The sequence below is a fragment of the Gorilla gorilla genome, chromosome 16 (genome assembly GCF_029281585.2).
Source record: "Gorilla gorilla gorilla isolate KB3781 chromosome 16, NHGRI_mGorGor1-v2.1_pri, whole genome shotgun sequence".
NCBI lineage: Eukaryota > Metazoa > Chordata > Mammalia > Primates > Hominidae > Gorilla > Gorilla gorilla.
Window position 1 is genome coordinate 44,461,504 of NC_073240.2, and position 14,327 is coordinate 44,475,830.

Below are 14,327 nucleotides of genomic sequence, written 5' to 3' on the forward strand. Positions count from 1 at the left end.
CCGGGGCCTTTCATTCCTGTGGGCCCCTGCTGCGGCGGGCACATTTCTCATTCCCGGGAGCTGGAGGCGCCTCGCCCAGAGCGGGGGAGTCGGTGCTGATCGGCCCAAGGAAAACCCGAAGGCTGCGCTCACGCAGGGCCTCATCCTTATCTCGGTGCTCTTGCGGCACTTCCTATTTGCACAGGGTTTTGCCACCCCTTCCCCCAGTTAAATATGTAGCTATATCGTTTCTGCGTGAGTCAGTATTAATGTTACTCCATTCTACAGACTAGACATCCCAAAGCCTTGTAGTGGAAGCGGACGTTTCGCCAAATGCAGAAGTCCTGGATCCCTAGGGTATTTCCTTTCATCTTACCTCACGCCGCACAGCCATTGGTTTCTAGCCAAGGTCACTGAGTGGCTGCAGAATGGTCATAAGTGCTTTCTGGAGGCAGGCAATTTGTCCGTCACATTATACAGTTTCTCCCTTCAGCTGATCACTTACATCTCAGTACCGGCAGATACCTCTGTCCAAACGAAAAGAGTACCTGAACAAGAATAATTCCATCAGAATCTGTCCATATTGTCCGTTTTAATTAGGATTTCTTTAAAATGTCAATACTCCGAATAGGAACAGCTCCGGTCTACAGCTCCCAGCGTGAGCGATGCAGAAGACGGGTGATTTCTGCATTTCCATCTGAGGTACCAGGTTCATCTCACTAGGGAGTGCCAGACAGTGGGCGCAGGTCGGTGGGTGCACGCACCGTGCACGAGCCGAAGCAGGGTGAGGCATTGCCTCACTCGGGAAGCACAAGGGGTCAGGGAGTTCCCTTTCCTAGTCAAAGAAAGTGGTGACACGGCACCTGGAAAATAGGGTCACTCCCACCCGAATACTGCGCTTTTCTGACGGGCTTAAAAAACAGCACACCAGGAGATTATATCCTGCACCTGGCTCGGAGGGTCCTACGCCCATGGAGTCTTCGCTGATTGCTAGCACAGCAGTCTGAGATCAAACTGCAAGGCGGCAGCGAGGCTGGGGGAGGGGTGCCTGCCATTGCCCAGGCTTGCTTAGGTAAACAAAGCAGCCGGGAAGCTCGAACTGGGTGGAGCCCACCACAGCTCAAGGAGGCCTGCGTGCCTCTGTAGGCTCCACCTCTGGGGGCAGGGCACAGACAAACAAAAAGACAGCAGTAACCTCTGCAGACTTAAATGTGCCTGTCTGACAGCTTTGAAGAGAGCAGTGGTTCTCCTAGCACGCAGCTGGAGATCTGAGAACGGGCAGACTGCCTCCTCAAGTGGGTCCCTGACCCCTGACCCCCGAGCAGCCTAACTGGGAGGCACCCCCCAGCAGGGGGAGACTGACACCTCACACGGCCAGGTACTCCAACAGACCTGCAGCTGAGGGTCCTGTCTGTTAGAAGGAAAACTAACAAACAGAAAGGACGTCCACACCAAAAACCCATCTGTACATCACCATCATCAAAAACCAAAAGTAGATAAAACCACAAAGATGGGGAAAAAACAGAGCAGAAAAACTGGAAACTTTAAAAAGCAGAGCGCCTCTCCTCCTCCAAAGGAACGCAGTTCCTCACCAGCAACGGAACAAAGCTGGATGGAGAATGACTTTGACGAACTGAGAGAAGAAGTCTTCAGACGATCAAATTCCTCTGAGCTACAGGAGGACATTCAAACCAAAGGCAAAGAAGTTGAAAACTTTGAAAAAAATTTAGAGGAATGTATAACTAGAATAATCAATACAGAGAAGTGCTTAAAGGAGCTGATGGAGCTGAAAACCAAGGCTCAAGAACTACGTGAAGAATGCAGAAGCCTCAGGAGCCGATGCAATCAACTGGAAGAAAGGGTATCAGCGATGGAAGATGAAATGAGTGAAATGAAGCGAGAAGGGAAGTTTAGAGAAAAAAGAATAAAAAGAAACGAGCAAAGCCCCCAAGAAATATGGGTAACAAACTATCTCTCAGACCACAGTGCAATCAAACTAGAACTCAGGATTAAGAATCTCACTCAAAACCGCTCAACTACATGGAAACTGAACAACCTGCTCCTGAATGACTACTGGGTACATAATGAAATGAAGGCAGAAATAAAGATGTTCTTTGAAACCAACGAGAACAAAGACACAACATACCAGAATCTCTGGGACACATTCAAAGCAGTGTGTAGAGGGAAATTTATAGCACTAAATGCCCACAAGAGAAAGCAGGAAAGATCCAAAATTGACACCCTAACATCACAATTAAAAGAACTAGAAAAGCAAAAGCAAACACATTCAAAAGCTAGCAGAAGGCAAGAAATAACTAAAATCAGAGCAGAACTGAAGGAAATAGAGACACAAAAAACCCTTCAAAAAATTAACGAATCCAGGAGCTGGTTTTTTGAAAGGATCAACAAAATTGATAGACCGCTAGCAAGACTAATAAAGAAAAAAAGAGAGAAGAATCAAATAGATGCAATAAAAAATGATAAAGGGGATATCACCACCGATCCCACAGAAATACAAACTACCATCAGAGAATACTACAAACACGTCTACACAAATAAACTAGAAAATCTAGAAGAAATGGATAAATTCCTCGACACATACACTCTCCCAAGACTAAACCAGGAAGAAGTTGAAGCTCTGAATAGACCAATAGCAGGAGCTGAAATTGTGGCAATAATCAATAGCTTACCAACCAAAAAGAGTCCAGGACCAGATGGATTCACAGCCAAATTCTACCAGAGGTACACGGAGGAACTGGTACCATTCCTTCTGAAACTATTCCAATCAATAGAAAAAGAGGGAATCCTCCCTAACTCATTTTATGAGGCCAGCATCATCCTGATACCAAAGCCAGGCAGAGACACAACCAAAAAAGAGAATTTTAGACCAATATCCTTGATGAACATTGAAGCAAAAATCCTCAATAAAATACTGGCAAACTGAATCCAGCAGCACATCAAAAAGCTTATCCACCATGATCAAGTGGGCTTCATCCCTGGGATGCAAGGCTGGTTCAATATATGCAAATCAATAAATGTAATACAGCATATAAATAGAACCAAAGACAAAAACCACATGATTATCTCAATAGATGCAGAAAAGGCCTTTGACAAAATTCAACAACCCTTCATGCTAAAAACTCTCAATAAATTAGGTATTGATGAGACGTATCTCAAAATAATAAGAGCTATCTATGACAAACCCACAGCTAATATCATACTGAATGGGCAAAAGCTGGAAGCATTCCCTTTGAAAACTGGCACAAGACAGAGATGCCCTCTCTCACCACTCCTATTCAACATAGTGTTGGAAGTTCTGGCCAGGGCAATTAGGCAGGAGAAGGAAATAAAGGGTATTCAATTAAGAAAAGAGGAAGTCAAATTGTCCCTGTTTGCAGACGACATGACTGTATATCTAGAAAACCCCATTGTCTCAGCCCAAAATCTCCTTAAGCTGATAAGCAACTTCAGCAAAGTCTCAGGATACAAAATCAATGTACAAAAATCACAAGCATTCTTATACACCAACAACACACCAACAGAGAGCCAAATTGTGAGTGAACTCCCATTCACAATTGCTTCAAAGAGAATAAAATACCTAGGAATCCAACTTACAAGGGATGTGAAGGACCTCTTCAAGGAGAACTACAAACCACTGCTCAAGGAAATAAAAGAGGACACAAACAAATGGAAGAACATTCCATGCTCATGGGTAGGAAGAATCAATATCGTGAAAATGGCCGTACTGCCCAAGGTAATTTACAGATTCAATGCCATCCCCATCAAGCTACCAATGCCTTTCTTCACAGAATTGGAAAAAACTACTTTAAAGTTCATATGGAACCAAAAAAGAGCCCGCATTGCCAAGTCAATTCTGAGCCAAAAGAACAAAGCTGGAGGCATCACACTACCTGACTTCAAACTATACTACAAGGCTACAGTAACCAAAACAGCATGGTACTGGTACCAAAACAGAGATATAGATCAATGGAACAGAACAGAGCCCTCAGAAATAACGCCGCATATCTACAACTATCTGATCTTTGACAAACCTGAGAAAAACAAGCAATGGGGAAAGGATTCCCTGTTTAATAAATGGTGCTGGGAAAACTGGCTAGCCATATGTAGAAAGCTGAAACTGGATCCCTTCCTTACACCTTATACAAAAATCAATTCAAGATAGATTAAAGACTTAAATGTTAGACCTAAAACCATAAAAACCCTAGAAGAAAACCTAGGCATTATCATTCAGGACATAGGCATGGGCAAGGACTTCATGTCTAAAACACCAAAAGCAATGGCAACAAAAGCCAAAATTGACAAATGGGATCTAATTAAGCTAAAGAGCTTCTGCACAGCAAAAGAAACTACCATCAGAGTGAACAGGCAACCTACAAAATGGGAGAAAATTTTTGCAACCTACTCATCTGACAAAGGGCTAATATCCAGAATCTACAAAGAGCTCAAACAAATGTACAAGAAAAAAACAAACAACCCCATCAAAAAGTGGGCAAAGGACATGAACAGACACTTCTCAAAAGAAGACATTTATGCAGCCAAAAAACACATGAAAAAATGCTCACCATCACTGGCCATCAGAGAAATGCAAATCAAAACCACAATGAGATACCATCTCACACCAATTAGAATGGCAATCATAAAAAGTCAGGAAACAACAGGTGCTGGAGAGGATGTGGAGAAATAGGAACACTTTTACACTGTTGGTGGGACTGTAAACAGTTCAACCATTGTGGAAGTCAGTGTGGCGATTCCTCAGGGATCTAGAACTAGAAATACCATTTGACACAGCCATCCCATTACTGGGTATATACCCAGAGGACTATAAATCATGCTGCTATAAAGACACATGCACACGTATGTTTATTGCAGGACTATTCACAATAGCAAAGACTTGGAACCAACCCAAATGTCCAACAATGATAGACTGGATTAAGAAAATGTGGCACATATACACCATGGAATACTATACAGCCATAAAAAATGATGAGTTCACGTCCTTTGTAGGGACATGGATGAAATTGGAAATCATCATTCTCGGTAAACTATAGCAAGAACAAAAAACCAAACACCACATATTCTCACTCATAGGTGGGAATTGAACAATGAGAACACATGGACACAGGAAGGGGAACATCACACTCTGGGGACTGTTGTGGGGTGGGGGGAGTGGGGAGGGATAGCATTGGGAGATATACCTAATGCTAGATGATGAGTTAGTGGGTGCAGCGCACCAGCATGACACATGTATACATATGTAACTAACCTGCACATTGTGCACATGTACCCTAAAACTTAAAGTATATAAAAAAAAAAAGAACAGCTTTTGGATTTACCCTGAGGTACTGTTAGTTAATTAAAGATCATGTGATAGATTGCAAATAAATAAATAAATAAATAAATAAATAAATAAAATAAAATGTCAATACTCCAGTGAGAAAGTAACCAATATTTAGTAAATACTCCACTTTAGGGTGACTTAAATGAACAAGGGTGTAAATTCCTTAGATAGAACTAACTCGAAATAATCTGTTGGGGAGAAGGAAGAGCAAATAAGATTTCTGGCCCAGTCAATTTGAGTGGTTTTCTTTGTTTTGTGTTTTTGTTTTTTGTTTTTTAAACCTCCAGATCATTATCATAGTAAACAGTGATTCCTTTATCCTTGGGATAGCTCAATATATTCAATATATATAATTACAGTACTTAATTTTTCCCCTCCTGGCACAGTGACCCTTGGTTTAATACTATCCTTGTTCAAAAATGTCAGTAAAAGTTGTATATAACTTTTATTTGCTTCAGACTCAGGTCTTCGCTTCTTAGCCTCAAACAACTTGCTAAGGGTTACACGAAAAAAGTCCTGTAGTAAAGACCACCTGAATCAGAATGATGTGCTAGAGATGGCAAATTTTGTTTTCAGCTTGGACAGATTTTGTGTCCAGGGCATTTCTGGGGCTAACTGGCAGTACAGATTACATATATAGATAGGTCTTATACATCTCTGGAACTCATGTTCTCTCTTAGGAACAACTCTTCCCAATTATATGATAATGCTGTTAGCTTTGAGGGGGTGTCACTAAATTTGTAAAAACTGGGGGTGTCTGAGTTTGTCAGATCTGAGTAATGCTTTTTACTACAGGGGTCATGCAACAATTTAATGTAGGAATTGTTGGAGAATAGTGGGCCACTAGAATATTGGTTTAAAAAAGGAATTTTGGGGCCAGGCGCGGTGGCTCCCGCCTGTAATCCCAGCACTTTGGGAGGCCGAGGTGGGCGGATCACCTGAGGTTGGGAGTTCGAGATCAGCCTGACCATGAAGGAGAAACCCCGAATCTACTAAAAATACAAAATTAGCTGGGCATAGTGGCACATGCCTGTAATCTCAGCTACTCAGGAGGCTGAGGCAGGAGAATAGCTTGAACCCAGGAAGCAGAGGCTGCAGTAAGCCAAGATCATACCATTGCACCCCAGCCTGGGCAATAAGAGCGAAATTCCGTCTCAAAAAAAAAAAAAAATAGAATTCTTTGTTTGAATTGAAGGGGGTCTTTCCTACTTTAAGTTGTTACACGTGCTAGCCTAAAAACTACATATCCCATCAGGCACTGACTGTCTCAAGAATTGGGTGGATCTCTGCTGTGGTGTCTGCTTTGAATTTGTTTAAAAGAAAAAGTCACCCTCTACAATGTCAGCAAAGAAGATGAGTTTTCTGAATGAGCAATTTGGAGTTAAAGAAGTCTCCTGTTGATGTCTTTTGTATCTTCACATTCCACTACAGTTTTTTTTTGTTTTTTTTTTTTTGAGATGGAGTCTCGCTTTGTTGCCCAGGCTAGAGTGCAATGGCATAATCTTGACCCACTACAACCTCTGCCTCTTTGGTTCAAGTGATTCCCCTGCCTCAGCCTCCCAAGTAGCTGAGATTACAGGCCCGCCACAATGCCCAGCTAATTTTTTTGTATTTTTAGTAGAGATGGGTTTCACCATTTGGGCCAGGCTTGTCTTGAACTCCTGACCTCAGGTAATGTAATCTACCCACCTCGTCCTCCCAAAGTGCTAGGATTACAGGCGTGAGCCACCACACCCGGCCTATTTTTTTTAATTTTATTTAAGACAGAGTCTTGCTCTGTTACCCAGGCTGGAGTGCAGTGGCATGATCTGGGCTCACCGCAACCTCCGCCTCCCAGGTTCAAGCGATTCTCCTACCTCAGCCTCCTGAGTAGCTGGGATTACAGGCACACACCACCAAGCCCGGCTAATTTTTGCATTTTAGAAGAGACGGGGTTTCACCATGTTAGGCTGGTGGCAAACCACTCACCTCAGGTAATCCACCCTCCTCGGCCTCCCAAAGTACTGGGATTACAGGCGTGAGCCACCTAGCCCGGCCTCGGTATTTTTATTTATTAACATTTCAGCTGGAAATGTTTTCTGACTGCTATATTCCTTTGTACAGTTCAGGAGTACTATCCTACAAGAAACAGTTAAAGAATCGTTAGTAAGAGTAAAATGGGCTGGGCTCGGTGGCTCACGCCTGTAATCCCAACACTTTGGGAGGCCGAGTCGGGTGGATCACAAGGTCAGGAGATCGAGACCATCCTGGCTAACACGGTGAAACCCTGTCTCTACTAAAAATATAAAAAATTAGTCGGGTGTGGTGGCGGGCGCCTGTAGTCCCAGCTACTCGGGAGGCTGAGACAGGAGAATGGTGTGAACCCAGGAGGCAGAGGTTGCAGTGAGCCGAGAGCAGTGAGCCAAGATCAGACCACTGCACTGCAGCCTGGGCGACAGAGTAAGACTCTATCTCAAAAAAAAAAACCAAAAAACACAGTAAAATGGGGTCTGGCCCTGTGATGCATGAAAAGCGATGGGCAAAGTCAATGTTATTCCTGCCAGATATACCCCAACTGGCCAAGGAAGCATGGAGAGTCCCTGAGAGCCATCAGGAGAGTCCATGGCTTTTGGAGTGTGGGGTATCCAAGACTCTTAGGAGAGGGAACTCTTTAGAGCGCCTAGGGAGTCTGTTTTTCTCACCTTCAGATTTCCTAAAACATTTACCTGCTAAGGCCTCAAGGTGAATCAAATCACCTCTCATGCTACCTATGGAGAGCTTGCAATGTCCCATGGAAAAATAAATAGAATCCCAGTAGAGTAAGCACCAACGTTGCTCTCACACTTTCTAGGGGAATAAAACAAGGATCCAGAGGTAAGGGGTGAAACTGCAGATCTAACATGAGATAGGGAGGTCAGGGAGCTGGGAAGAAACAGCAGATTTTGGGTATCATGAATAAGAGAACCAGATTAAGAAGGACATGGAATCTGAGAAGGGGTTCATGAAAATTTAGGATGTCAGTAGAAAGGCTAGAATACTCAGATGCAAACTGGAGGGCATGCAATACACATGAAGCTCAGCCCAGGAAAACCACATGCATAATCAGGAAGGGGATGGAAGTTCTTTCTTGGTAATTTCCATCACATCAAAGCATCACTCTTCTGATCTACTGGAAAACCCCAGACTTGCTAGGATCTTTCTACTTCATCAGAAAAATGAGGCAAATGCCCTAGAAAAAAGAAAAAGTACTGATTCTCTGCTCTAAACCCAAGAATTCCAATGTAGGCCTATCAGTCTGGGTAGGGTCAAGGATAAACATAAATATGTAACCCTAATACTAGGGACTGGTGACGGAAAAAATGTCCCCATTGGAGGATCAAGAAAAACACATCCAAACCACTATCTCAGTCCCCAATCTTTCCTATGCCTCCTCAACATCTCCTTAAAGGGACTAAGGATACACGGGACAACGAAGTCTATGCAAGACAGCTTCCTGTTCACCAGTGACTAAAGCCCATAACTCAAAAGGATTATAACCTGACCATCTTCGAACCTCTGGACTTTGCCCAAAGGATACAACTGAGGCTTCTGTGCCTCAATTTCCCCCGTGATCTAGTTGGGCAGGAGGGCAGGAAAGTTACTGTCTCTAGCTCCTCAGAGTGGCTAGAAAAACATTTGGATTTGAAGATGGTGGTAGTAGAGGGTTAGAGTGATAAGAACAGATTCCAAGGCAAGAGATTACTCCTGTATTGAACAGAACTGGGGAATGAGTAACATTAGGGGGCGGTGAGAAAGGAGAATAGGAAAGGGATGAGCAGCCAATGCTACAGCTACCAGGCAGTCTGGCCCCAATCCCATCCAAGCGACTAAATGCAAGTTACATAACCTTAGGGCAAATAGGAGAAAGAAATAGGTGGGCTCTCCTGCCAGAAGTGCAAAAAGCAAAGCAGTCAGACCCAGCCAGGGTAGTGGCAGCAGCCAGCTTGGTGGCAGGGGGTACCGTAGAGGCACTCGGGGTCATCCTGGCCTGAGCGCAGCCAGTTCCGGAAGAGGCGCAGGTGGTAGGAGCACTGGTGCAGGTGATGCGCCAGCGTGGCATCCAAGGAGACTGGCCGGCCCCCTGTACAGTCAGAGGAAAAACTGCGCAGCAACTGGACCACTGGGTGCTGGTCATCCAGCAGCTCTGGAGGGGGTGAGGGGACCACGGCAGGAAGCACAAAGAGAAAGAGAAGAGGGAGAGACAATGAGGGGGGCACTGACTAGCACAAGCATTACTGGGAGGTGGGGGCACTCAGATCCAAGGTGAGCTAAGAGAGAAGCGGAGATGGTCAGAGCCACTGGGCATCTCTTGCAGGGAAGAACAGTGGTGTCATCATACAGTGAGTCTGAAAGAAGGGATAAGTGAGATCTCATCATACAGCAATGCCTTCCCCTTGCTCCTTGAGCATAATTCAGTCAGTGCTTGTAGACATCAGTCACATCATTGTGAACAGGGGTGAGCTGGCAGTTTTGTGGCTGGGAGTCTTGACTACAGCTTCAGGATCCCTCATCATTGGATGAACCCTACTTAGGGCCTGCATTCTCAGGTGAATGGATTTATGAAGTAGGGATAAAAATGAAAAAGTGATGGTATTGTGTATCAAGACAGTCAAGCTAAAAACACTCTTTTGTAGGGCAGGCCTTCTGGACCACACTCGAGGATAGCCAAAGACAGGGACGGTATTAGGCAGTTGGCACAGGAGACTGGCAGGAAACCAGGTGTAGAACTCCTTTAAAACGGTATGTGTGGAAAATGGAATCAGTATGTGAAAATACCAATGTTGACTAACCATTCTTTACCTTACTGTTGTTTAAACAATCAGTTAAAAAAAAAAGTACACTAAAACTCAGGACTTAGAGATACTGTATCCATTACACAAGCTGAAAGTTGGATAATTTTATATTTTCTTCCCACTGCTGGTGAGTCTAACTGTAATTTTTCAGCTGATGAGTGGAAAAGCTTTGATTCTGAACCCCTCATTTTAGCTACTTGGCAAACTTTGTGGATGATGTAATTCAGCTACAAAAGGTTGAAGGCAGGCAAAGGCATGTGGAGAGGTGTGTAAGAGGAACAACAGTGAAAAGATCTTAGAGAAAAGATATGGGATCTTAAGACAAGATGTGAGGATGGACAAGAACTTGAATACAGGATGTTGGTATAGAGAAGGTAGAAACAAGGCAGCTCAGGATGACTGCTCAAAACTCCCAGACCAGAACTGGCTCCACAAGGTGATCCCATGAGACTGTGGTCTTCAGAGACCTTAGCTTGGATGTCAGGACAGATTTCAGCTCTACCTAGGCTAGTCTTGTAAGCACTAACTATGTACCAATGGTCACATAGTTATATGGGTCCCTAGAAGATAACGGGCTTGACAAATCCAGTGGTCACACCCTGACATTCTGGATGAGGGTGAGCCACAGTCTTTCCCACTTTATTAATTTACTTTGGTGAATTCAGTGTGCAGCTTAGTAACAGGCTATACTTGTGTGCTGGATATAGTTACAGGATATAAAAGCAGCTTATTAGGAACAAAGGCAGAGAAAGGCTGAGGGCTGCTCTCCCATCAAAGTGTGAAGACACACTGCCTTGCCTCTTTTCCAAAGCCAGGTCCAGTATTTCCAGCTGCTGTTTCAAAGCCAGATATCATGGCAAGGAGATGGTGATGACGGAGCTGCTGTGACTTATCTGCAACTACAGACAAAACATCCACTTTGTAATTGCTGGTCAGTCAAGCAAGATCTTGGCCATGGAGAAGAGCCTTCATATTTCTTGAGGGTCAAATTGAATCTAGATAATCTTCCTCAGCAAGTGACATACAGCTCCAAATTTCTCCTATTGTCAACAGGTAGAGCCCAGATTCTGGCTTCTTAAGCATGTTAGCCTCCAAGCTCCAGCATAAGAAAAACAAAGGAGGCCACAAGACCCCTGAGGAAGTGTGCAGGGTATTGGAGATCTTAAATTTGTTTTCCTGCACAACACCTGCATTTTCCAGCTCTTTTTTCCTCAACTCCTTTTAGCAGAATTAAATCTTCCTCAACGGGTGAGGCTGCTAAATAGGGCTTCGGGGAACCGGAGGTATATAGGTCTGAGGGTCTGTTTCATGGACTTGGGTCTTTTCTTATGGCACCTAAGAACTAGGAGATATAGGAAATAGCTCTGATTTCAGGAGCCCACGTTCCTTGTACTATATTGTGGACCCTAAGTCCAAGTCCCAGGCTATGCTATTCATGCATCGGGTTCTATTCTGGAGATGGCTGTGGCACATGAAGGCCAGAAGAGCTTGAAGCTAAATGAGCGGGCACACCCATGAGGCTCTGAATGGGAACTCCTGCCACAGGCACAATTGGGAGCCTGGGGGCAGGGATAAACTGAGCCAGCATAGGCTGGTCAACCTAGGGAGAGATTTCAGCAGTGCCTTGTGAAGATGTACAACCTGACTGGGCTAAAATCTAGCAGCTGTCACTTGCTAGGCAATAGGAGATTAGCAATAGAGGTTTTCTAGTCAGGAAGCCAGCCTAGTTTTACTTCCCTCAGAGAGTCTTAGCTCTTGAATAGAAGAAAATCATACCTAAAAAACCTAGATTTACCTTGAAGACAAAATATAATACAGAGAGACAAATAAGGATACCAAGGATAAAACTTTGAAAGAGAGTGAGCCTGGGTTCTCCTGCTATACCCTACAAAGAGACCATACCCTTCAATTTATGGTTTACAGAGATCTCCAAGCTCTCCCACCTTAGTGTGGGCAGACCCAGTTCTTCAATGTTCTTAAAATATTATTCCTTCCTAAGCTCCCCCAGAATCCCCAGCAGACATCTCCACTCTTCAAACTTCTCTGCAATAGCTTTACCACAGGTAGGCTGGTGCCACATGGAAACTACACTTAAAAACTCAAGGTACAGTCCTTTTCCTTTTACCTACTACCTCCTACTCCTTTCTTTTTATTTTTATCCCAAAGCAACCTGGGCTCTTGTTTTCTAGGCCCAGGCAATAGGTTAGTAGTAACATAAAGCAAATGTCAGGAGCACAAGAGCCACACAAAATACACATAATGGCAGGAGAAAGAAATATGGAGATGGGAAACTATATACTCAAGACTAACACCCATATAAGTAGGCTTAGGAGCTGGGAACTGCAGCATTGCTCCGAAAGAGGAACAAACTAGTCAGCCACATCCACCCCAACAAAAGAGTTGGAGAAAACACAGAAAGATCAAAGTTATATCAGCTGAGGAATTGGGGGTATGGGGGAAGAGAAGAAATGGAATCAATCTAGGAAACACTATTCCCATCCTAAGAAGGGGAACCATCATATCTGTACACAGCCTGGCAGTCATGTGATAGGAAAGGGAGAGGTTTAATCAGTGTTTTGGTGGTGATGCTGACAAAAGTGACATAATGGTGATGATCGTGATTATGGAAGTAAGACCCTGAGTTGCCACAGGGATGGGGCAGCCAGGCTGCAGCCAAGACTAAGGCTGTCACAAGGAAACCATCCCAGGAGGGACACTTAGTGAGTGGCTCAGTCAGAGACAGCAGGGTGTCAACACAGTGGAAGGAGAGGCAAAGTCAGTGTCGAAACTCAGAGTTAAGTGTCTAGAGGTGACATGGTGAGGAGGAATGACATTGAGTCAGAAGCAAACGTACCGTTAGTCGGATGCTTTGCAAACGACACAGAAAATCGTTTTACGGCCGGGACAAACAAGAGCTCTGGGGAGAAAAGACATCATGGGGATTATACCCACCCTTGTCCCCACCCTCTGCTCTGGAGTTTGCCCGCAAGATATTCTGTTCTTTAAAGTTAGTTATCTGACCTGCTCCCCTCCCCATCCCTTGGATTTCTAACTAACACACGTCAATCTCTTTTCCTTTGATAAATCTCTTAGGAATCAATGTGTCATCTCTACCACAATACACCCCTACAAACAACCCTAATTTTACCACTGTGTCTTCTTTCTGGTCATTTGGAAATAAAATCTTCACAGAAATATTCATCCCTTCCCCTGGTCTCTTTCCACATTATCTTTTCTGCCTTAGCTGAGTAACATTCCCTTCCCTAAACCCAACTTGCTGGATTTTAATCGAGGTTCCACCACTTTCTTCCCAACCATGCATCATCCTCCTTGGTCCTTACCCCTACAGGCCAGAATCCAGGAAAGAGTACAAACTGATGCAGCAGGACTGTGTGTGGGAGATTATGAAGGGATAAGCATAAATAAGTAGTATTTTTATGGCAAGAGGGAATGCAAATGGAGGGGTGAAAGGGGTCCTGGTTCCTTCTCCCATCTATTACTGATGAAGAAAACTTGTCATAAGGCCAGTGTCATCTTAAGCATGAATAGATCTTGAGCTATGTCCTTGCTGAGAGACAAGTGAAAAAAGGAGTTATCCCCCAAAACCCACCCACATACCATCTCGGTGCTTCAGACTGGCAGGTGGTAGCTTTTTGCCATGGCTGCGGGCGTAGTCCTGAAGATTCGGGGCACTGGAGGAGCCACCCAGCACTGTGGTGCTGAACAGCCCTGTGCACTGTGAGCCTGCAAGGCCGGGAGTGCGTTAGTAGCCACGTAAAGCCACAACTATCACACAGAACTATACACAACTTCACATGATAACATCAAGACACACACGCAGCCATTCAGAGCCACCACCATGTGGCCATTCCACATAACCACAAATGGCTTTACACTTCTCCATAGTCACAGTGGGCAAGCAAAAGGGGGATTCTTCTGAAGAGCTACATGGCAGAGACAAGAGGCCACTACAAATGCAGGGTTAGTCATATTAGGGGATTCAAAGCTACTGAAAGGGATAGACTGTGCTCTTCAGGTGGCTCTCAGAAATGCTAAAATAACAGGTAGGTCCCTCTAGATTCCCCCCAGATTTAATTCGGCACCCCTTATCCTGGATATATAGCTTGAGAAACCCAGAAATCTAGTCCTTGTATATTTGAAAGGAAAAGGCTTTGACT

The 14,327-nt window shown here is 44.3% G+C and overlaps 1 protein-coding gene across 6 annotated transcripts in view; it reads right to left on the bottom strand.

The window, feature by feature from the left end:
• LOC134757313 (inositol hexakisphosphate and diphosphoinositol-pentakisphosphate kinase 1-like) overlaps positions 1-14,327 on the bottom strand; it is a 69,239-nt gene that overhangs the window by 30,426 nt on the left and 24,486 nt on the right. The window contains exons 26-27 of one of the 6 annotated variants that reach the window (XM_063698964.1): positions 13,768-13,893; positions 442-527 (exon numbers count right to left, since the gene is read on the bottom strand). The exons of 1 other annotated variant lie outside the window; for it this stretch is intronic. In XM_063698964.1, coding sequence (XP_063555034.1) covers positions 481-527; positions 13,768-13,893 — 173 coding nt within the window. In that variant the 3' untranslated portion in view covers positions 442-480. Of the gene's footprint in view, positions 1-441; positions 528-12,102; positions 13,067-13,767; positions 13,894-14,327 lie in introns of those variants that run through there. 4 more of the 6 variants (XM_063698962.1, XM_063698961.1, XM_063698963.1 and 1 more) reach the window with 4 other exon arrangements.